The sequence below is a fragment of the Megalops cyprinoides genome, chromosome 20 (assembly GCF_013368585.1).
Source record: "Megalops cyprinoides isolate fMegCyp1 chromosome 20, fMegCyp1.pri, whole genome shotgun sequence".
Lineage (NCBI taxonomy): Eukaryota > Metazoa > Chordata > Actinopteri > Elopiformes > Megalopidae > Megalops > Megalops cyprinoides.
In genome coordinates this window covers 3,946,186-3,969,283 of record NC_050602.1, presented here as the reverse complement: position 1 = coordinate 3,969,283, position 23,098 = coordinate 3,946,186, and the positions used below count along the sequence as shown (strand labels likewise).

The 23,098-nt window shown below is 41.5% G+C and overlaps 1 protein-coding gene across 3 annotated transcripts; it reads left to right on the top strand.

Moving 5' to 3' along the window:
* The first annotated feature begins 9,047 nt into the window (after nt 1–9,047).
* Nucleotides 9,048–22,363, top strand: palmda (palmdelphin a). 3 transcript variants are annotated; one of them, XM_036554653.1, is made up of 9 exons: nt 9,385–9,497; nt 11,862–11,942; nt 15,166–15,296; nt 16,007–16,121; nt 16,444–16,468; nt 16,573–16,683; nt 17,582–18,424; nt 18,888–18,935; nt 21,947–22,363. In XM_036554653.1, the coding sequence occupies exons 1-9, from the start codon at nt 9,453–9,455 to the stop codon at nt 21,952–21,954; spliced, it is 1,407 nt and encodes a 468-aa protein (XP_036410546.1). In that variant the 5' UTR covers nt 9,385–9,452; the 3' UTR covers nt 21,955–22,363. The 3 variants fall into 3 exon arrangements, with proteins under 3 accessions (XP_036410548.1, XP_036410546.1, XP_036410547.1); XM_036554655.1 differs by lacking the exons at nt 18,888–18,935; nt 21,947–22,363 and adding an exon at nt 9,048–9,080 and having other exon boundaries at nt 9,399–9,497; nt 17,582–18,644; XM_036554654.1 differs by lacking the exon at nt 18,888–18,935.
* Nucleotides 22,364–23,098: the final 735 nt, after the last annotated feature.

Here is a 23,098-nt window from a genome sequence, read left to right as displayed (position 1 = left end):
GCATGTCAGTGCAGATGCGAACGCCAGTCTCTCCTTCAATCGCTGGGCGCGATAAGCCCCAACCCCCCCCCCCCCCCCCCCCCCCCCTCCCAAAAAAAAATAAATAAAAAAATAAATAAATAAAAATGTGTGCGAAACTCGACGTCGTTTGACAGCAGGTGTAAGATGTGTACACGCACATGGCCCGAGCGGTGCGACAGCCTTTGAACGCTCCGATGGGGCCGTTCCTTCAGGACACGCGACCTCTTCTCATTGGTGAGAGGGCAAGATGCCGGTCATCGGTAACCCCGGCTCAGTTCCCAGCCCACTGCAGACTACCTGAATAGACAGCTTAGTAATGCAGGACTCCGTGCTGTGCACGCGAACGTGAGACCCGATCGCCTGCGCGCGCCAATCAACGACTGCCCACATCCGCACACAACCGGTGAGTGTTCTGCTCTCTGCGATCACTTTGCTGTTTGCGTTAACAGTGTATGCCACTTTACGCCGTGCGTTTTATCGGCTTCACTTGTTAAGAGTAAATAAATGAATATCCTCTCTCCTATATCCTGGCCAGTGTTAGCCGTGCGCATAACAAGGGTTAACACATACCCTCCAGCAGCTAACAGTGCATGGACTCCTAGTTTGTGGGTGATACACAGGGAATACAAATACATTTTGTCCTTGATTTGCATACCAAACCACAACAAAGGAGTGAGATTTCTTAGGGTCCCTCTTAATCTTTTAATGCCTCTAAACCTGCTGCTATTTCCACCATCGGTCCCAGTTGGAAACTCCTAAAACCCCTCCAACACACAGTAGTGGTCCAGTTTTGATTGCTTAATGCTATAAGAAAACACTTTCCTTATGTTTCATTAAGATACCTCCAAATAATAAATTATGAACTAACCTAACTGAAAGAAAGGAATAAAAGGCAAATGCTTTGACAGTATTTTGCACTTAAGATATTTTTATATTCGACAAATATATCAAAAATGAAGAGAGAGGGGGGTTATAGTATTTGGTTGGAGAACTCGCAGCAATGCATGGCTCGTGTGAACAAGTCATCACTTAGTTACAAGGTAACATTCACAGTTAGTAACTTGGGAGTTAGATTGCTTAGTTATGAAGGAATGCACTTGCACACCTCACGATGTATGGCACGTTGTCCCTTGACTGAAAAACACATTCAGGGCGAAACCTCAAGAGATGCCTTTTGCTGTGACAATTCAGATCTCTATCTTATTGTTACACATTTCATTCTTTCACACAATTGTGCGTATCTCCACGGGAACATATTTTTAGGAGTAAACTTTGTCAACCCTTTGTTTCGCTGCAATTAACAAAACACAACAAAGCACAAACCATGTGTTAGTTGTATTGCCTTTTTAGCGTTTTTTCAATTAAATACCCTAGATCAGAAGAGGGCGTTTTATTTGGAAGGTAAATAGTCCATGGTAGCGCCAAACCGAGCAAGTTGAAGATGCCTGTTCTGTTATTGTAGTGGGAGCAGATGCCACAAGCGATTTAGCGCTTAAGCCCCAAGTGATTAGAGTGGATTAGAGAGGACCTGCTTCCGAACGGACACCGTCAAGTCGCCAAATGCGTTCCGCCTGGAGAACCGTCCCTTTCAGTTTGCGGTTCACGAGGCTCACAGTGCAGCGAGCGGCCGGTGCAGATATGCTATTTTCATAATATTTCTCGAAAGTATGATTTTGTAGGTTTGTGATTGTAGTCTTTTGAATCCATATTCAAAAGCGGGGAATCTAACCGGCAACCTCTAACCGCCCTGCACAATGTAAATCACAAAGGGGAAATCATGGTGATGAGGATGATTAGTACTGTAGCATCAGGTGGGTGCTCCACATTCCTCATGGTTGAGATATGCACCCCCCCCCCCCCCTTTTTTTTTCGATGAAGTGCTTTGATATCTTTGAAAGTGGTTCTATGAATGTAGTCCATTAGTAATGATGCTGTGTGGTACTGTCACTAACTATAACCATTCCCTACAGCGTGAAAGTGAACCGTGCAGCTTTTGCGAAAAATGTGCTTTCTGAAGGATGGTGTTAATTTTTCCGTGGATCTCAACAGCGCCAGGCTACGAAAATTCTCTCCTGTGCGCCGCGGCGACTAATTTACCGTGGCCTAGCAACAGCAAAACGCCGTGTCCAAGTTATTTTTATACAAGGGCACGTGTGCGCAAAAAGGCTCTCCAGCAGGCGGGGTGGGGGTGTTTAAGCCAGCCGTTTGTACATGCTCCTGCTTAAGATGCCTTACCGCGACACGGCAGCGCATCTGGTAAGGTGGGGCAGCACCTCAGATTATCGGCATGAACAGAGAACAAGACTTGCAGCCACATGGTGCAGTGGTAAGGAACATACCTCGTAGCATCCGTTTTGGTTCCACAGCCGAGCACTGCCAGGATTGCATTAGCAAGCGTCCAGCTGTGGGAAATGGCTGTAAGCTTCGTTATTTGCTCTGGGTCAGGGCGCCCAATATGTGAGTAATAGATTGCAAGACAGACAACCAGAGTGCGCAGGTGTTGTGATTCCATTTTTTGTGTCGGTGTGAGGGGTGTTCTGACTTTTGGAACCCCAGCTGCAAACTTCAATTTTCACAGAGTGGGAGGTACCACCCCCCCCCCCCCCCCACACACACACACACACAGACACAAACACAATGGAGCCACCAACACCCACACCTACAACCACTCCCGCTCAGGTCTCAGTTATCGCTTCCGTTTGAGAAAGAACAACTCCGTTGGACTTTGAGATCTGGCAGCAGTGATCACGCTCCTCATTTCAATTTAGAGTCTTTATTCCAAACTCATGTCATATGAACTGCCTTCTGGCATCATGGAGCACTGCTGCAAAACCCTTCGGAAACTGAAGCAATGAGATTACAGTACTTTGCTTAAGGGTACAACTGCAATGCCCCACCAGCAACATTTGCCTCACAAATCCCAGTTCCTTTGCACTGCATCCACAGCAGCATGAATGGATGACATGTGACTCTAATTGTATGTTATGTAGTGCACTCTGCATCAGAGAATCTGGTAAGCAAATGTAATTTACTGTAATTATATCTCAGATGAAATGATAACTGTATTCTTGCCTCTGTTGTTTATGTGACCTCTGGTGCTGGGAGATGCACACCCTCTGATAGTGAGCATGTATGTCCAAATTCTTGAAGGTTGTATTCTAGGTCTGAATGGCCTCAGCCTGCATCAATCAACGTTATGTGAACATTCAGTTGAGTCAAGACAGTTCAGCTCCCAACAGCATTGGCAACACTACACGGAACTATCTACTGATATCCATGGCAACTACGATTATTTTCCTATTTGAACATTTGGCCAACAGTGTGACATAGGAATCAGGGATTTGGACCCATAACTGGAAAACAGGTTGCAAGTTTAAATTACTGCTGTTATGCTCTTGAGAAAGGTACTGAAGCTTAATTGTTCTCAGCTGCATAAGTGAATGATGTTGAATATGTGACAAGTGGTTGAATATATATGCTATATATGCCCTGTGCTTACATTATCCATTTCCTTATCAGAGGCCTTGATCCAGGCTCCATGTTGAATGGTACATCACCAATTAGAAACAGAGGAGGAGAATTTTACAAAAATTACAAATGATTTATTTGAAAAATTCACACACAAAAATAGCAACCAGCATTAACAGAACTATAGCAAAACTAACTGATCGAATTAACCAACCAGCCGCAGGCCTCCTTTTAACCCTTTTGCACATAAATTCTAAAATATTTCCAGCTGCCCCCCAGCATAACTTATTTCAGCTTGTGCACACCTGCTGTTCTAGAATTTGGTTATGACATCAATTTTTTGATAACTCACACATTATTAAACTTCTCATAGTTTTCACCACTGCATTTGCTGTGCTTTGTAATGTTAAATCACTGTTTCCTCAAAGCTAATGTTAGCTAGAATTTTTCCGATTTGGGAGTCAGAACTGTGTTATGCTGCTTATGTTGCAACTTATGTGAATCTGCATTGAAAAATAGATAATCATATTGCATTTGTGGAATGTTTTTATGTGAAAAAGCAGTGTGTTTAGAAGGAATGTTGCATCACTTGTAAATAACCATTCTAATCTAGTGTTCTAATCACACCAATTTGACTGTATGCTGTAGGGACCAGTCTGACCGTACACGCAGAAGGGTTAAACACTGGTGAGTAGCCAGGTGTGGCTCCTTATCCTTGTATTCCTCACTTGCACTTCAATTATACAGTTAGAGGTGAAGTTGATGGAAAGATATATGTTTGGTAAAATGGTTATTAGGCATATCCAGGGGCCCAGTTAATCAAATGTTTGTAAGCATAATTTTCATCATAAATTGTGCATAGACAGAAATCCACACCAAAGTTCTGGTTTATAAGCTTGATGCAAGAATGTGCTATCTCTACACAGACTCCAGACCATGTGTACAAACTAATCCTTGTGGCCAAACAGCTGTACTGCAGGCATGAGACAAAACAGTACTTTACACCGGGCAGACTTTTTCAGCATATGAAGATGAATGACATATGAGTTGGTAACAATCCTCCTCTTAAATATGTGAAGGCTGCTAAGATCAATACTGGGAAAGCCAACTAGACGTAATAATGCTACACCAATGCAGGTGCGAGTCCCTTATTTTTCTGGTGGCCACGGGGACTTTTCAGAGGGAGCTCAGCCTGGCATATCCCAGCCAACACTAAGCCGCATTATGCCTGGTGTACTGAAGGGCATCATTTGCACGACAACAGGGTACACTCACCTCCCCTTCACCACAGGAACTTGAGAGGACATGGGAGTTCAGGGAATTACCAAATTTGATAGGGGCAAATGTTTGCTCCTTGTTTACCCATGTTAACTATAAAAATCTATCCCTTCATTAACCTATTAGTGGTACCCATATACCATGCCTAAGCAGGGTTACAAGATGGCTGGGATGGCTGCCCACAGCTCCTTTATTTTAAGGAACAGCAGCATAGGAGATTGCCTGGAGGCAGGAGCTTTGATGAGTAGCTGGCTACTCAGTGAGTGATGGAAATGCTGAGTTCTGACATATTTTATTTTATTTATTATTTTATTTAAGTAAAAATCAAATGTATATTACCTCACAAACAATGCATTTGAGACTCCTTTTCTTTAAATAATTTTTTTATGTGTATGCACAGCAGACATGAAATTCATATGTATATTTTCCAAATTGATCCTACTTTAAATTTAATGTGAAATTTGTGCAAATTCTATAAACGTGGCCCCAGGGGATTCTCAAAATCTACAAGCAATCATCTTTTGGCAAATCAATTCACTGACTCCACATTTTTTAAAGCCAGTTACAGTTCACAATTAGGGGAATATACTGTATATCCTTCATTAGCTGCCTGTCAAAAATTTGATTCCGTTTAATACACCTAGGTAGTGTATGTACCGAAGCAAATTAAGTCAAGCTCATGCTTAATGGTATAGAATCAGTGCCCCTCCTAGAATTCAAACTTGATACTGCTGCTTGCAGCCCTACCCTGTAGACCACTGCTTTACCCTGGTGCCCATAAGAGAAGGGAGTTTTAACTCATATGATCTAGACAACAGCTGTGAGGCAATCACCACCGATATTCTATATTCTAGTCAGATATTCCACATTCTTTGTGTCTGTTATTCTTCCTTGTACAGAAGAATCCATTTGGTAACAGGAGGTTGCAGTGCCATATGCATTGTCATTGGTACTAATGGATGTTCTATTCTGTACCATGCCCCATCATGAAAATTCACGAAAGGCAAACAAATCAGAACCCTCTTCGCCATAACAATGGCAGAGACAGAAGTTTCAATGTGGGGCGCACGGAGTGGAATATCCAGGCAAGATGTAGAATGTCTGTGCAATCACTGTAGGCCTGGGCCAATCCTTAGGCAGCATTCTGTACGCTATGTGCAGATATATGGAACGCAGGGGCAGACAGGCAGTCGACAGGATGTGTCATGTTTCAGGCAGAATGTAAAAAGAGACTGTGAACATGCTGACGTGCCCTTTGGTGAATAAAGGTCGGTCGTGTCAACGCAAACGTTGGCGCTGCTAAAATTAACACGCAAGTCCTTTGGCATATGTAATGTCTTACAATATAACATAATATGATATAAATAATTGTTGTATATTACTCCTGGTTATGTATGAGTACTTTTAAACACAGACACATATTCCTATACATACTCCAGCATGGGTAAGGCTAGTTTGGGCTCATTACACAATGTTATAGATAATACAAAACATTTTAAGTATAGGCAAAGATTTAAAGAAGCATAAAGCATATTTTACAAGATTAATAGTTATTTTAAACTCTAAATCCATGATTTGTTGCCTTAAGAATTATATCATAATAATCATATATAATCAGAATTATAATATTTTTTTAAATGTTACAGCAGAAAGTTGTATTTTCAGTATGTCTTATTTTTAATGATCTATTCTCAAATATTACAATTATGACAAAAACAAAATTTAAAATATTGAAAAATGAAAATTAAAATTCTTTTATGCTTTGTGAAAGTCTTTCTGCATGACATGAACACCCCTGTTTTCTCATGAAGACACAGCACAACACAAACTGTTAAGAAGGTGCTGACTGATGGATCCATGAACAAAAGTTTAAAATAAGTTCACCAAGCACAGTTTTGTTCCAAATGGGCATTCCAGTTACCAGCACTTTCTTTCAATAAAGCAAATGCCTGTTTTGATTGAAATCAAAATTGTGATATCTACATATTTATATGTATTTTTGATCATGTCTTGTGCATGAATGATCAATATTGATATTAACAATCGTTTCCCCATTCTTGGCTGGCTCCTTCTTCTTTGTGAGCTAAGTGTGACATTCTGTTATGTGATGTTTGTAGTTAATTATTCATTCTTTGACACCTCCATGGTGTATTATGTAATTAATTCATTTTTGTGTTATTAGAATTGTTCATTTTCATTGCTTTGTTTTGATAATGAAAGAAATTCATTATTTGGAGCTACAGAGTGTGCATCTAACTTATCATGACTGTCCGGTATTTTTTTTTTTTTTTTTTTATTTGCTGTTGATGGAGTCTCTGTAGTAGAGTCCTGCTTTGATTAAATCTGAGGATGGCAGTTCTGTCTCTCTGTAACTGCACCAGAGAGAGCTGTCCAGTCACTGTTCTTCTTGACAGGCTTGACAGCAGTGCTCTGAAATGGCCCTTGCTCTCTAGTTCCTCCTCGTATTTCATTGACTGAGGCAAGGAGGTCTGGATGTCCAGGTCCCGACCTCACCTTTTATTATCCAATTACATCAGCCAGTGAGTCAAGTGGGAGGGTCCCAGCAGATGGCCTGGGCAGCCAGCCTCCAATGGCGTCACCCGACCTGACATTGACAGCGGGTGTCACGCAGAGCCCTGTCACCTTCCAGGGGCTGTGCCTTCGGTGCCTCTGTGTCACCTCTGGCGCTCTTCCTGGTGTGTCTGGGGATTTTCCCTGGGTCGCCTAGTGGTCTCGTCTGAATGGTGCCTGCTGTGTCAGCTGACAGAGGCCCTTTGCCAAGGTCCATCACCTCTGAGAGCACTTCTGTGTGGTGCATGCTAACGTTAGCACGGCTTTGTTAGTTCTGCCATAGGTCTCAATGTAAATTTGGGACTCCCTGGCACGTGTGCTTATGGTGTCGCAACAACAATGTTGTAACAATACAAAAGCAACAACACAGCTGTTAAAGTTAAGTTGAATTATATTCTATCAAAATGTATGGTATCACTTGGTATTGCATCATATGAATTTAGAATTCTTTGATATACTCTTACATATGGCCGTATTACTTAGGTGTCGATATTGTAAAGTATTCTTACGAAGACAGAGGTCTAGCTTGCATTTGCATCTTGTAATGCACTAGGTACACTGCCACATAAACATCTGGTATAATTAGTGTTTACTGTTCTCTCTTTCATTTGGTCAACTAGCTTTAGGTTGCATCTAAGATCACTAATTTAGTGTGGTTTGGGATTTAGCAGTACTGCTATGAATGAAAAAGAGTCATTATTAAAGTGCAGAGCTGGCTCAGAACCATTTTATTGCTTGCTGGACCTCAAGGGGTCAGTAATGCTTGTGTTGTACTGGCCCGGTTCAGCTGCTAGAAAATCAAGCCAACTTCAGTACTTAAAATCATCACACCACATCAGAAAGATTACTCGGCGTGTCTGTTTTTGTCATGTGATGCATTTTGGGGGCATCCAAGCTGACTATAGAACTGCTGAGGTCTCACCTAAAAGGAGCTAGTATAAACCCATCAGCTGCTTGTGAGGTTGAAATAGACAATAAAAGGCAAATGTCATACTTTTAAACTGATCCTAAAAAGAGGATGTCATTTTTATTTTCAGTCATCATACTCTGTATTGTAATGGGCAGCATGAAGAAGCAGCAGAAATATAACTTCCAGGTGAAATGTTAGCATATTGGTTGTTATAATGAGCCATTTCTAGTCAAAGCCTGAAGTGAATAGTTAGAATTGTTTTCATAAATAATACTAATACTAATCATAGTATAAACAACATAATTATGACATTTATTATCACAAAAAACAATACACAAAGTGAATATTAGACTTGACAATTGCAGTATATATTGAACAATAATTGTGTCCTTAATTCACACTTAATTTTAACAGTTGGATGTGGCACACTGGAATATGTAATTCCTCTTCAACAGGAACAAAGTGTGCTTAATTGTAATTGATGCATCAGGGCTGCTAAAGTTAATGTCACTTAAGCCTGACAAGCTAGCAGCAAGCAATGCGATCCACTCTCGCCTCATAGCCCCAGGGAAGTAATCTGAATGTCCTCTAACCCTGACTTCCCTTCTGGTGCATTTGTGCCTGTGGGAAAAAGCCAAAATGGACAGCCAGGCGCATCGCTTAGCCACAGATGCTTAGTCATGTAGTGTTTATCACAACATCGTTGTTAATGGATACTGCATAACATCAGTGGTGAGCCCATTTCCTCCCAGACTATAAATACGCCCCTGAGAGGACAGCCAACTGAGGCTGGCACCACTGTGTCCAAAACCAAGCCACGCAGGACAGTCCGGTAAGAGGCCGTGACCCTGGCGTCCTTCCCCCCTCTTCCATGACAACTTGTGACAACACCCTTACCTGTGCTTTATTGATGTGTAATAAAACACTATGGCAGACCTCCATTTTTACCTCCTTTTTACCCAGCATGCTCTTCCCATCCCAGGCAGCGCGTGACATGCAATGCGCCGGTGTGACATGCCGGCCATGCCAGCTATTTGAGTCGGCCTCCATCAATCCCCCTAAATCTCCCCCCCATCCCCCGCGCACATGTGCTACTGTCTCGGACCAGCTCAGCAGCTCGCCTCTCGTCTGTCTCCCTCTTCTCTCCCAGACTCCCCTCAGCCAAGCAGGTGTCCCCTCCACATCTCCCGCCGTGCGGATCGTCATGGAGGAAGCAGAGCTCCTGAAAGAGCGACTCCAGGCCATCACGGTAAACGCTCTGTGGGACGCCTGCATGGGGAACACCTGACAGAACCATAGCATTTATAATCACTCATTAACATTCATAGGATTACTTACAGATGGATGTCTTACTTAGGATTAGAGTATTTATAATTATTCATAACTTCTTACTGACTTACTGAGACAATACGTAAGTATATTGTTATGAATGCTGATATATAGTCTTATGTGGACTTAATGCTTAATGATAATAATGATAATAATGATAGGATATATAGGGGCAGAACACTCTCTTTGTTTCTAGAAAGATAGTTTTAATAAGCACTGCTTCTTTTTGATTGATTCATAGGATTACTTACAGATGGATGTCTTACTTAGGATTAGGCTATTTATAATTATTCATAATTCTTATGGCTACTCACATTAAAAATTGTAGAATAAAACATACATTATAACAGCATATTATCCTCTTTTTGCTAGACAAGATTTTGTTAGTCTTAATGAGAGTTAGGCATGCTTTGCATTATCGTGAATACTGAGATAGTTAAGTAAGTTATATTGTTATGAATGCTGATATGTAGTCTTATGTGGACTTAATGCTTAATAAGTAATGCTTAAAACTTAATAAGTATTGTATAGTTTCTAGAATGTTAGTTTTAATAAGCACTGCTTTTTTTGATCAATGTGAAAGGATTTTGAGAAAGTGCTACATCCCTTGATGTATCAATGTTAAGTCGTTTGTCAGGCAGAGGAAGGAGTTTTGAGTAGTTTGACTACCTAGTTTCAAGTGAAGAAATGATAAGTTACACACAGCGGGGTTTCGAAACTGACATTTAACCAGATTTTGCTTCCTTCTACCAAGAAGAGGCGTGGGCAGATTGGCCAGCCCAGCACACTTCCTAAACCTTGCGACTCATTTGAATGCCAACAGGGTACATAGACAGCATCAAAGAGATTGGTGCAAAAAGAGCATCATGGTAACAGACATAATTCACAATTCCGTCGATTTTGAAGGTCAAAAGAGAAGCACATGAAGTGACCCATTCATTCCTCCATTTCCTCTGAATCCACTTGACAAAATAAATCCAACCTTGCACTATATCAGCGTATAAATAATAAAACATTTCAAAAAGCTTCTTAACTTATTGCAATGCTTGTAATTGCAGTGCAGAGTGAATACAGAGCTAGGCAACCCATTTGCGGCTAGGTTATTTTGATTTGCTGTGTAAGGTGCTATCACTTTATACTTTGCCTAGCTTTTTCTGGGGATCAAGTCGCAGCAATTAATAACAAACAATGAATTCAGCAATAAAGTTTGTTATCAGGTCTGGGGGCAGAATTACTTCATCACTGTGTTCCTGCTGGCACCAGCTACATGCATTCACTGGTGATTACAGCCTGTCCAGGAGGCAGTGGCAGTGGGCAGGCTATAAATAGGGCAAGCAGAGAGCTTCCCTTTAGCTTGATAATTCTCTGCACTTTCTGCCCTTCCCAACAGACCTAAGATCAGCTTTCCCACCCCCAGTCATAACTCAAACAATTCTGTGGTAAATATTGATACTGATCCAGGGTCAGTTTCTACAGGCAGGATGTCCCTATTTGTAGTCCTTATTTGTAGCACGTTGACCACCACTGCCAGGCCATTATTTCAGATTAGAGTTAAAAGAAGAAAGTGTTACCTTTTAAATGATGAGCAGGTAAATGCACATTGTAACAGTGAATGTAGTGTCAGTGCATGGTCTGTTCTCTGTTTTGACATTCTCTTTACTGTATTGCCTCACCTTGTGATGAGACACGCACGCACGGAGGGAAACAGCTGCGTTTTTCAACAGATTTAGTGCTAAAGTGTTGCTGTAACTGGGGTCATTCTATGAGGTCGTGCTGAGACAATGAGGTCATTCCATTGCTAAACCAGGGGAAACCTTGCGAAAGTGTTTGACTGGATGCACAGAGCATTTTTATGAGTCAGCTTTGTAAAGCCCATTGATTTGATATGTTGTTCATGCATGCAAATAAACACTTTCACCCGCAGACTCATTTTCAAATATGTATTGGTATGTATGTGAACATGAGTATAGATATAAATGTGAATATGGATGTGGTATATATGATATGCACATATAATATGGATTATATGAATGGGGTTTTGGGAATGGGGTTTTGGGATTTCCTTAAGTGGCATTAACAAGAGTAGCTAACTTTGGGTGTACGGGACACTCTACTCATTTCACCTCATTTGAACAAGCATGCATTATGTGTTCTAAAAGGCTGTGTGCCATGGTTTTAAATATGTATTGGTATAAATATTTGTAAAATATATATTTTTACCTATATGTATGTATGTATGCATGTATATATGTATATGTTTGTATCTATATGTGTTTTCCTACAGGAAAAGAGAAGAATTCAAGAAGACATTGCCCGAAAAAGGGCAGAAATCGATGAAGAAAAGTTAAAGCTGCAGTATATAAAGGTAAAATTTTAGAGTTAGATAAATTAGATTTAAGAGATTGAGTATGTTGTGGCTTTTTTCACCATGTGACAAAACATAAGTATAGCCTCTAATATTTTCAGAATGTAACTGCTCTTGAAAATAAAAATTACAAACTTTGTTCTGAATTCAGTGCAGTACCCTAAAAGCTGTGTTTTTTTGAAGGATTAAAGGTGATTCTGTGAGATAGTAAGACCTAGGAAAAGCATGAGGTGAGATGTACCAAGAGGAGGTCTGATACCTGAACTGAGACTGATGGGACCTGATGCTGGAGGTCGGGGTCAGGTCAGGTTGGGAGGATATTTTTATTTATAACACTCAGCTCAGGTCAGGTCAGGTATTATATTAGGTTATTTATAGTAACACAAAATCATGAATTTAAAAAGGCCTAATTTAGTAGACTTACTGAATTACTTACTGTTTAGCACGCTAGTTTAAGATGAGATAAAACTTTATTGATCCCGAAGGAAATTATTGTGCCGGAAATTGCTCACTTACAGTATCAAAAACAATGCAGCAGTGAAGATACAAAATAAAAATAAAAATAAAATCGAATAGAATAAGATAGAGTAGGCAAGCAATGCAATAAATAGAGGGTAAAATAATATATACATAAGTAAGACCCAGTGTAATGACACAGTAAATACAGAATATTCAAGTAGCAAGGGTATTGCACAACCATTAGCTGTATATGAATATTGCACAACCATTAAGTGTGTGGTAATATTGCCTCGCATATTGCTCAGTATTATGTTTCTGTTGAGGTATTTATATTGCACCAGGTAGATGTTGATGGACATGTACATATTGCACAGGTAGATGCTGATATGTACATATACATATTGGACATATTGGTGAACGGTTATGGTAGCATGTACTGTCCAATTTTCACTGGTTCAGCTGTTCTTCCTGCAGAAGGGGGAGGAGTTGTACAGTTTGATGGCCACAGGTAGAAATGACTTCCTGTGGCATTCCGTAGTGCATTTAGTGATGTTACTTCATATCATCTGCATAGCATGTCTCCATGACGGACGGAATGCAATCAAATGAAAGCTCTTATGGTTTGCATTCTGGAGTGTATGTCTCCTTTTCTCTCTGCTACATGCCTTATGCAGTTCGCTACACACTCAGAGTACTGGCTAGCTGCTAAGATAACTTCAGGGGTGGATTGAGTTGTTCATTGTGATTACCTAGCAACCGTGTTTTTACTGGGTTTGGAGCCTCACAGCACTGCGTCTTGACAAGTTAGAAAGTGGCAGGCAGATATTTTCCCATCTGCTCTATGGTTTTCTCTCCCCCGCTTGCATAAAAATGTGTAATATTTGTCAGTGTTAATCAGGCAGGGCCATGTATGTACTTTTTTAATATATCTTCACATTGGGCTTGGTTGGGCAACAAAGCAGAGAGCACCTGTTCTCGATTCTCGGGTTGATTTTCATACCTGATACTTGTACCAAGCTCTTTTTACAACCAACTAGGTGTTAGTTGAGTTTGATTTCCAAAATACATTTCAGCCCACAAAACTTAAAATGAACTTCAGCACGCATATTTACTGTATATATGTATGTATACTTTCTTCTTCTTATATGCACACACATATGTATACACATATATGTATATCAATACATGTATACATATAAATGTATATGTATACACTGTTAATTTATATGTATTTATATGTATACATATATAAATAAATGGTTTATGTAAGTGTACCAGTCATTGAAAGCAGACAGACATTCCAACAGTGTAAATCCTTCATGGTGAATGAATATGAGGTTGTTGTCTGTAGTCACAGTGTCTTAAAAAACAGGCCAAGAGGCTCACAAGTGTCTCAGACAGTAAAAGGGCTTGCTTCAATCATAGACTGAGACCTACGGCCCAGGTTCAATACTGGCCATAAGAAACAAACTAGTATTGTTCTGCCAGGGATAGGGGTGGGTAGGTAGGCAAGGCTCCCCTACACTCACTCGGGCACCCTTGATTCAGATAGGGTTAGGAGGATGCACCTCTGCTCCAACAGAGTTTGTCTGCTTGTGCACTGTGGGACATGTAGTGTAAAAACAGATGATGTAGGAATGAGTGTGTATCAGAGTGTAGCAAAGGGCGAGAGCCGTCACCCCATCCAGCCTCAAACCCAGGTCTACGGGGAACCAAACATGTGACTTTGACCGCGCTGCCAAAGAGCCAGGCTTGTTGGTATGCAGGCAGAGCGCATACTCAACCGTAGTGACGGCACTCCGTCACACTCCGTCATACAGAGGATTGCAAGCACCTTGCCCCACACTCCTGTGGGGGTTCAGCAGTTGTCATTCTGGTTTAAATGTACAATTAGCAACCAGTAATGTTGAGTGAAAAAGGAGAAAAATGCAAAAATAAAAATGCAAAAACACAGATCAAAGGGAAAGAATCTTACATGATCAGTTTTAATTGTACATACCATGCTACATAGAACAGTATGATCAGTGTACATAGTATGCTCATGATCAGTGACTTCTGAGATTCACTAAAGATCTCAGACCTTATTTTTTCACTGGCTGTTGGAGCTTTGTATTGACATTAGCGATGCAATTAAAAGTTAAAGTAGTCTAGTAAATTTTTCTGTATAAGACCATTGTACATTTACATGTACATTTATGTATTTAGCAGACGCTTTTATCCAAAGCGACGTACAAAAGTGCATACAGTATAACATACTCCAGCATAACACTGGAGCACTAGGTAGGGGCATACCTGCCAACACTCCCGTTTTTCGCGGGTTTCTCCCATATTTCAAGGCCATTTTCGAGCACCATCCCATTTTGTTGTTTCTCCTGGATGGCAAACTTTATTATGAATAACCGTCATACACAGATCCATTAGTTTTGTATGTTTGTCTGACGTTACCCAAGTTGTCAGATCATCTATGAACCACAATCTACACACATAATTCACACACTACATACAATTATTTATTTACTTATTTATTTACTATCCACAACACCCCCCACGTCGCACCCCACCCCCCCCCCCCCCCCCCCCACCCTCCTGTATTTTGAAACCTAAATGCTGGCAGTTATGGGTAGGGGGGACCCCCCGATTGCCACCAGGTATTTCGCACACTGCAGAGGACCAAAATGGCGCACAGCTGATGGCATGTGACCGGTGTGCCCCTCTGCTTTAAACGGCTGATAGCAACCGCGTGTCTCTCTCCCCCGCTCATCAGAAAAAATCCCTGAGGGAGCAGTGGCTCCAGGATGGTGTGAGCACAGTGAGCGCCCAGGAGAAGGAGGCCCAGAAGCAGAAGGCCCAGGACAGCCAGCGGCAGACCAGGTTCCTGCAGAGCATCATCCACAGGTATGCTGACTCTGCTCTCTCTGAGCACCCCAGCATTCTCAGGAATGGACACCACAGTTACGTCTGCGAGTGGATGCAGTGAGTGCCCACTCAGCCCACATGGAATAGTGTTGAAGTTCTGGGTGAACAGCAAAACCCCAGGAAAATGTTTGGTTGGACATGTCAAGCACTTATAATGGCTGTTGACTTTGTGTGTTATGGTGCATCTGACTAAATAGTTTCCTTGGGGTTCATTTGAAGAACTTTTTTCCCATTGTAAGCTCCAATTAGATAGATACTTCAGTCTTGATAGCTGTACATGCTTGGGAGAGGTGCAGTTTTATGCACGTAACTGAGAGTCAGTGGGATATAAAACAGCCAGCTGCATACTGTGCTATAAAATGGAGTTTTCAATTATCCAATATGCAAGGGAATCTACCACTGATGGTAAATGGTTAATTTGCTATAGACTGCTGATTTTTTACGTACATACCTGGATCAACCCTTGTCAGTTATTGTATATACTCTACAAAAGTAATCTGTTATTTTTGTATTTGAAAATAACCTTGGAGAGATAAAGAATAATACATGTATGTTCAGGCAAGAAATGATCCTTCTGACATCTGCAGAAGCAGTTACTTATTTTGCTGTGGTCTCAGTGTGGATGGCCTCTTCCTTTGGAGTTCATGAATGAAGTGTCTTGACAGTCTCGCTGTCTACCCCACATTCAGGATGGAACTGGAAATCCAGGCCCTGGAGAGGCAGGAAATGATGATCTCGACAAACGAAGGGTTTATTCTGAAACGCCTAAAGGCCATTGAGAAATCACCTGAAGACATAATAAAGGTAATGCATTATGTTTAACACTAACACTCCATTTTTGAGTTGTTATTTTGTGTTGATTATTCAGATGCAGTATGTGGTTGTATTGACATTGGCATTGACATATTAAGACGATCTCGAAACATGACATTCGGCAATTCGGGCAAAAAATGGCATGGATTTCATCAATAACTTCGGGGTGTGAAAACTGATTATGTAGCTGGAATCCACATTTACTGTATGGACTATAGGTTCTGGATTTTAGGTTATGATGTTTTTAAAGAATGCCATTTAATTTGTGCTCTTTCCATGTTTGAAATTGATCTCAGCTTACTTTTTTTCACAGGAAGCACAGTATGACACCAAGAAAGGTAACAGATTTTATTGTTTAAGTGGTTGTTGTTGGTACATCCTGTCACATGGCTTTTACTTAACAAAACAGCCAACAGAAATCATTTGTGCATTTCTGTTTCAGAGCAAGTCCAATACATTTATTCAGCAATTCCAGACGTTCCAAAGTCGTACAATTTAGCTCCAAAAAAACAGCAAAGCCTTGAGCTAGAGACCAATGGCCAACCAAAAAAAGGTATGATACCTCACCAAACCATTCAAGGGTATTTGATAAATTCTTCTGTTGAAACACATTCTTCTGTTGAAACAGGATGATGACTGAAGTCTTGTGCTGAGATAAATTAATGATAAGCCCATAGGAATATGTTTTTATGTTTGTTTTATGGATTCAACATATGCTAAATGAGGCGTGATCTAGCATCAGCAGGCATTTATCTGTCTGCTTGCCTTGAGCCTCTCTATCTGTTTAACTGTGCACAAAATGTCTTTCTCACTGATTTTATGCCCATTGCTTCAGCTTTGGTGCTGTAATTCAAAGTAGTTTGACACTGTTTCCCTGTAGTATTATGTTATGGTGTAATACATGTACTGATATTGTGTTAAAACAGCATTTGTGGATTGTCCTTTGCTTGGACCTCTTGTGGCTAATCTGATAGCATCTGCTAATTTCCTTGGAAGCATGCACATTCACTGTCACTGATGAGTGATTGTGAATTTGTCACTGGTACTGTAATAAAATAACTTTTGGAATGGGTTTTGTATGGGGATAAAATTACATCAGGTGTTCAAAGTTTAACATTTAATGAGTTTAGTGTCTTTTGGGATACTAAAGGTACTGTGGGACCAGGCCCAGCTTCCACCTTGAACTCTACGTAGATGTTGTGGGTGTAGTGAGAAGAAGATTGACAGATATACAGGCAAATGAGCAGAGGCTGCTTGATGAAGCACTGAAGTCACAATGGCATCATGACTTATTCAGTCTGCAGCCTACCTTTTAGCTTCAGGTTATAACATAACATGGAATCTCAGCTGGCATACACTGTTAACGTTATACTTACAGTTACACTGTTGTGCTGTTACTGTTACACTGTTACATTAGCAATCGTTCAGCTGCTCACTGCTCTTCCCATCAGCCCTGTATGCCATGGAGATAAACGTGCAGAAGGACATGAGAACCGGGGAGAGCCAGGTGCTGTCCACGGCAAAAATCACAGACCACGAGTTCCAGCAGAGGGGTATCAAGGTCTTCGATGACGGGCGGAGGTCCGTCTACGCCCTGGGGGCGGAGGGGCGGGTCCTTCCCAACGGGGTGGAGGAGCTGACCCCGGCGGAGGTGGAGGAGCTCCTGAGGAAGGCGGCAGACAGGAAGCCCAGGGCGAGCGGCGAGCGGCACAACCCGGTACTCGAGACTCGGATGAAGGCCGAGGGCCGGGTCACACAGGGGCCATACGGACTCCAGGAGCCTCACCAGAGGGCCCCCCTCCCCATGACCCCCCCGGAGCTCTCCTACCGGCAGTTCCAGGGGGAGACCCAGCCTTCCTTCCCCTCACATGTCCCGCACCCCTTCAGCGGCAGGCAGGGGGAGCGGCCCATCCCCGACGCCTCCAACAGGCGTTACTACTTCCTGAACGGCAGCAGCGACGATCCCTCGGGGCCAGCCCCGCAGAACAGCGAGGAAGGCAGGCCCGCATCCACCGACCCCAGGCAGCGATGCAGGAAGTCACCAGCGGCCCGCCCCAAGAGCGCCAAGCCCACTGTCCTCAATGCACTGCCAGCCAACCCAGACCCGGGAGAGCCCGTAACCATGATCTTCATGGGCTACCAGCGGGCTGACAACGATGTGGGCGAGGACCGGCAGGGCTATGAGGGCGCCGTCCGGGCCGAGCTGGTGGTCATTGGCGACGAGGAGGAGAACGCCCGCCACATCAAACATCACCGCAGCCGCGCCCCCTTCCCCCACAGCAACCCCAGAACAGGTCAGTACCCCGCGAAGCCCAACTCCAACACCAACAATATGTCCGCCCATGGTGCCGTTGCCACTGAGTTCCGGGAGTACCAGCCGTGCCACTACTCCGACTGGGAGATGGATGCAGGCGGCACAGAGCCCTCCACGGCCAATGTCAAAAAGGTTAAAAAGAGGAAGAAGCACTACTGCACGCTAATGTAGCTGCCACTGAGCTGCTAACCTCACCTTCTTCAGGCTCACCGTCACGCTCTCAAGCTGGCTTCGCATGCACTGCATGCTGGGAATGCTCACCTGCCTATCTGTGCATCACTTCCTGCATGTCACAATGCATGCGTAATATTGAACAGACTGAAACAACTTCTGACCACTCCTTTTACATAAAGTATGAAAGATTTTAACTCAGCATGGCTTTTTTTTCTGAAGAATTGTGATAAGGCTTGAAATATTTGCTTTAATAACTGTTTTCTGTGTAGATGAACTGGGTGCTCAGACTATAGAAATGCGTTTACGTTCTGAAAACGGTAAGTGGAACTCTACTGCCACCTAGTGGTTAAAGAGCAAATATCATTCAGACCCTGTCACGTTCAGACTTGTGTCTTTGATATACGCTGCTGTGTAGCCTATATTTCACTCATTCAGCTTGGACTAGGCTTAAATCTGCTTATTTTGGTTTTGTTTGACTTTGCTGCCATGTTAGATGTTGATATAAAGCTTTTTGTCTTTTATGTGCTCGAAGTATCTGCATGATTCTGAGTGCTTGCCATCTGTCTTTTCTGTAACCAGTTGTGACTTCCATTGATATTTCCATAGAGGTTTTACTCTGTCTTTTGCTTTTTCTGCCATTTGCTTTTGTGTATACTGGAGGTACAGACAGATTTATTTATTTTTTTGTTTGTTTGTTTGTTCATTTTTCAGTAAATGTGTTTTTCACAGTTGCTTTTGTTTGGTTGTTTGTCTCATCCACTAATTAATTAAAAGGTACAATCACTAACAACTTTATAATAACCCTAAGATGGCCCTTCACTTAGAACGCATTTGGAAAGCATGGTTCTCTCAAAAATGAATTTTCTTGAAATTACTACAAGTACTTTACTATATTACTACTGCATTACTATAACTGAAAGTTATAACACCAAAATGACACATCCATAGCATATTTTTTCTCTAAATGTTCTTAACTTTACAATTAGAGGGTTTTATCGGCCAGAACTGTAAGTCTACCTAATAATAGAACAGATTGAAGTATCAACATTGCCTTTTTGTATGCCAGCTGTAGGCACTGTTTTGTAATATATTTCTCTATCTATTAAAGTCTGCAGCCTGAAAGGTACTTTACTTTCAGATTTCATGTTAGGCGTTATGACTTGCTTAAGGTGGGGGGAGATAGTTGCAGATACAGTTGAACCTTTTAATTACAATGTCCAAGCTGGTTTCCATGGATGTTTTGTTACATTTATTGATTTCATTTCAGACATTTAACATTGTACAGATATAAGACAATATTCAGAGAAGTCCTGTGTCAATAATTCATTTTTGACACAACTGTCAAAACCCTGTAATTCACTGGAAATATTTCTTTTTTACACTTACAACAGGAATTGTTACTCTGAACTATTTTCCAGTACAGTGGCCAATAAATACTAGTTTTTAGGTACAATCCATGAATTTCATTTGGGGTCATGGTACATTTAAAAGCCTGCTGGGAGGGAACATTGTCAGGTCAGTAGGTACAGTACTTATACTTACCATGAGCGAGTACTGACACAAAGCCCCAAAAAAACTGTTCCATGAGTTTTGTGTCATTGAATGACAATAAACTGAAAATCAGGCTACCAAATCAAGCCACGGAGGCAGCTGAAGGAGACTCATTGCTCACTAATCAATGTGCTCCTCCTGAAATGGCCCAATAACCAACAGCATAAATGTTTTTGGTAATGTTTCATGTTAACTTTGTGTGCGTGTGTGTGTTTGTGTGTGTGTGTGTGTGTGTGTGTGTGTGTGTGTGTGTGTGTGTGTGTGTGTGTGTGTGTGTGTAAGAGGGGGCTCAGGTTGTCCAGTATTAGTAGTACCCTCATCAGCAATTATATTTGATGTAAATTGTAATTGAATAGAATGTAAAACACACACATACACACACACACACATATCTAATCATCTACCCCAGGATCTGGTCCATCAGAGGTCCATCTCGCCGGCCAGATAATTTGAGATGCACGTAGACCAAGCTAAGAAGCTTCAAAAACCGAAATGCCATTTCATAATGCCTACTTAGAAAACAGTTACATAACCAACTATATGGGTTATATAAGCTGGAAAATACTGAAGACATGAAGACATCATGTTTCACTTTGCATTGCTATAATTTTGATTACACTTTTTGCAGCTATAAAGACACCATAGTGGTGGTGATGGGGGGGTGTGGTTGGGGGCATAATGAATGTTCACAAATGGAGTTATTGATCTGTAATTATGTCATGTGTCTGTTTAGGACACACTGGAGAGAATGCAGTCGCAATTTGCTTGTCGAAATCTCATTTGACCCCGATGTTAAATTCACCATTATTGTGTATCTTCAGTTAAGCTGATGGGTTGAGTTCTGTTTTCTTCCTCCGTTGCCTAGAGAAAATGTATTTAAAGTCTGCTCAGTCCCAGATTCCATCCACCCACAATGCACTCTGTCATTTAGTTTGAGTGTCTGTTTTATGTGCTTGTAATATATTTTTGTTCCCTATATCAGTCCATCCTATCATATAAAGTTCTTCCTTTACTGTATACAGTACATCCAGTTTCCCCTAAAACAGGAACATCAGACCTGTAGTTGGGGGAGGCAGAGCTGGGGGCCGAACCTATACATTGTGTAATTGAAGATAAATGACCTTACCTCATCCTGCTTTATTCCTTGTGCCCTTACTCCAGTTAAGTGCATGCTCTGGTTAAGTGCACATTATGACATGGCTCCAATACCATTAATTGTGCAAGGTTATTCTCTACATGGGCCTGTAGTTGCAGTTTAAACATGCATTTTGTAGCATAAATGCTAAGAGACCAACACACTTTGAAGGTTGCATGAAGACATACTGTATGAACCCATTCAGACTAGCAGGTCTAGTGATGTCCAGCAATTGGATTACTTACCAGATCCATTGAGAATATTTACTATCGATCTAAGGGCAGCCACTTGATGGTTTCTGCCCAGAACGCACTGCGGCTCACCTCTGCACCAGAGTTTGATTTCATCTATCTCCACTTTCACCCACAGGGCTCAAATAAATTTAATAAATCTTTCCTTAATTTAATCAGCCTTTTATTTCTTATTTGTTTGTCATTTTAGCATGTGCCAAGCCCGTATAAAGCTGTGTAGTGAAGAGAAGAATGTAATATTTATTTCACAGCTGATAAAGGCCGCATTGGGGTGTGATTGAACAAGTGTGATTGAAGCTCTTTGATTGAAGCTTCCTGTCTGTTATTAAGGCAGATATCATAATGTTTGAAAATGCTTTTCACTTTTATTCCCTACTCTGTTTCTCCACAGCATTGTGAATGGGGCGAAACAGCGCAATCTGCCAACGGTACGGTTATGGTTCCCGGCATATGGACTCTGTGAAGAGAAATTTAAAAAATTGTGCCCGTTGGAATGGACATTCCTGTCATTTTTACTCAGCTCAACTACGGAGTCACAGCTATTGAGGGAAATAAGACTGTTTCAAAGTCCAGGACAGCCTCAATCCGCGCCTCTAACCGAAGAGATATTTCCTGCAAAAGGACTTAAAACTGACAATATGTGTCGGATCCAAACCATTAATTAAGAGCTCGATAAAACATGATTAATTTAGCCCAGCTGGAACTGAGACCAGTTTGCACAACTGGTCACTAGGACATGATTTCACAAAAGTTGCTGCAAAATAAATGCGCGTTCTATTGTGTTCTATTGATGACCAGACTATCATACGAAATACCAAATCTATCACTGCATGAGCAAATATGCGTTGTTTTATTTCCTGCTTTTTGCACTTAAAATTAACGTGCCATGCAAGTATCTACACATTTTCATTGTGCCTTATACAGTTTAAGTGCCTTTGAAACTTGCTGCTTTTTAAGATGCTAAGTTTAGTATTTTAGTATTTACCAGTATTTAGCACATCGAATAACCGCTAGTAATCCCTGGAAAATGCCACAGCCAGTGAGGCCAAAATCCTAACGCAACAATATGTACAAAACACATGGATATTGGGCAGAAATAAAGCATTTGGAAAATGTATCTGCGCATTCTTATGTTTTTAAGGTATGTCATCCTAAGCAAAGACGTGAGGCATGAATGCTGCTCTAAAGCGGAGGAGCGCGATTCAGATTCCTGTTCAATTGGTGGTCAGCGCCAAGAGTACAATCAGGACCTGTGCTGGCGGGAAAACCAGGGACATATGGCTTGCCAGTGGCAATTCCCCACACGCTCTACATACATGTGCGTTTGTATCTATTATGCATGCATGCATATTAAGCTGATAGTGCATAATCATTGATCTTAACAATGCACTACTGCAGCCAGGGTCCATGGTTTACCTTGTAATGTGTGTTCTAATTCCTTTAATTAACAGTCACTCCAACAGCCACTCGAGCATTTATTGCTTAAACACATGCTTTCTGTTTTATATGTGTTGAGATAGAGGATAGAATTTATTCCTTGTTA

Excerpts from the sequence above, each read along its gene's own strand:
- palmda (XM_036554655.1), top strand. The coding sequence starts at position 9,453 with ATGGAGGAAGCAGAGCTCCTGAAAGAGCGACTCCAGGCCATCACG. Across the intron at positions 16,469-16,572 it reads ACAGTATGACACCAAGAAAG|AGCAAGTCCAATACATTTAT; the intron begins GTAACAGATTTT and ends TTTCTGTTTCAG. Across the intron at positions 16,684-17,581 it reads CAATGGCCAACCAAAAAAAG|CCCTGTATGCCATGGAGATA; the intron begins GTATGATACCTC and ends TCTTCCCATCAG.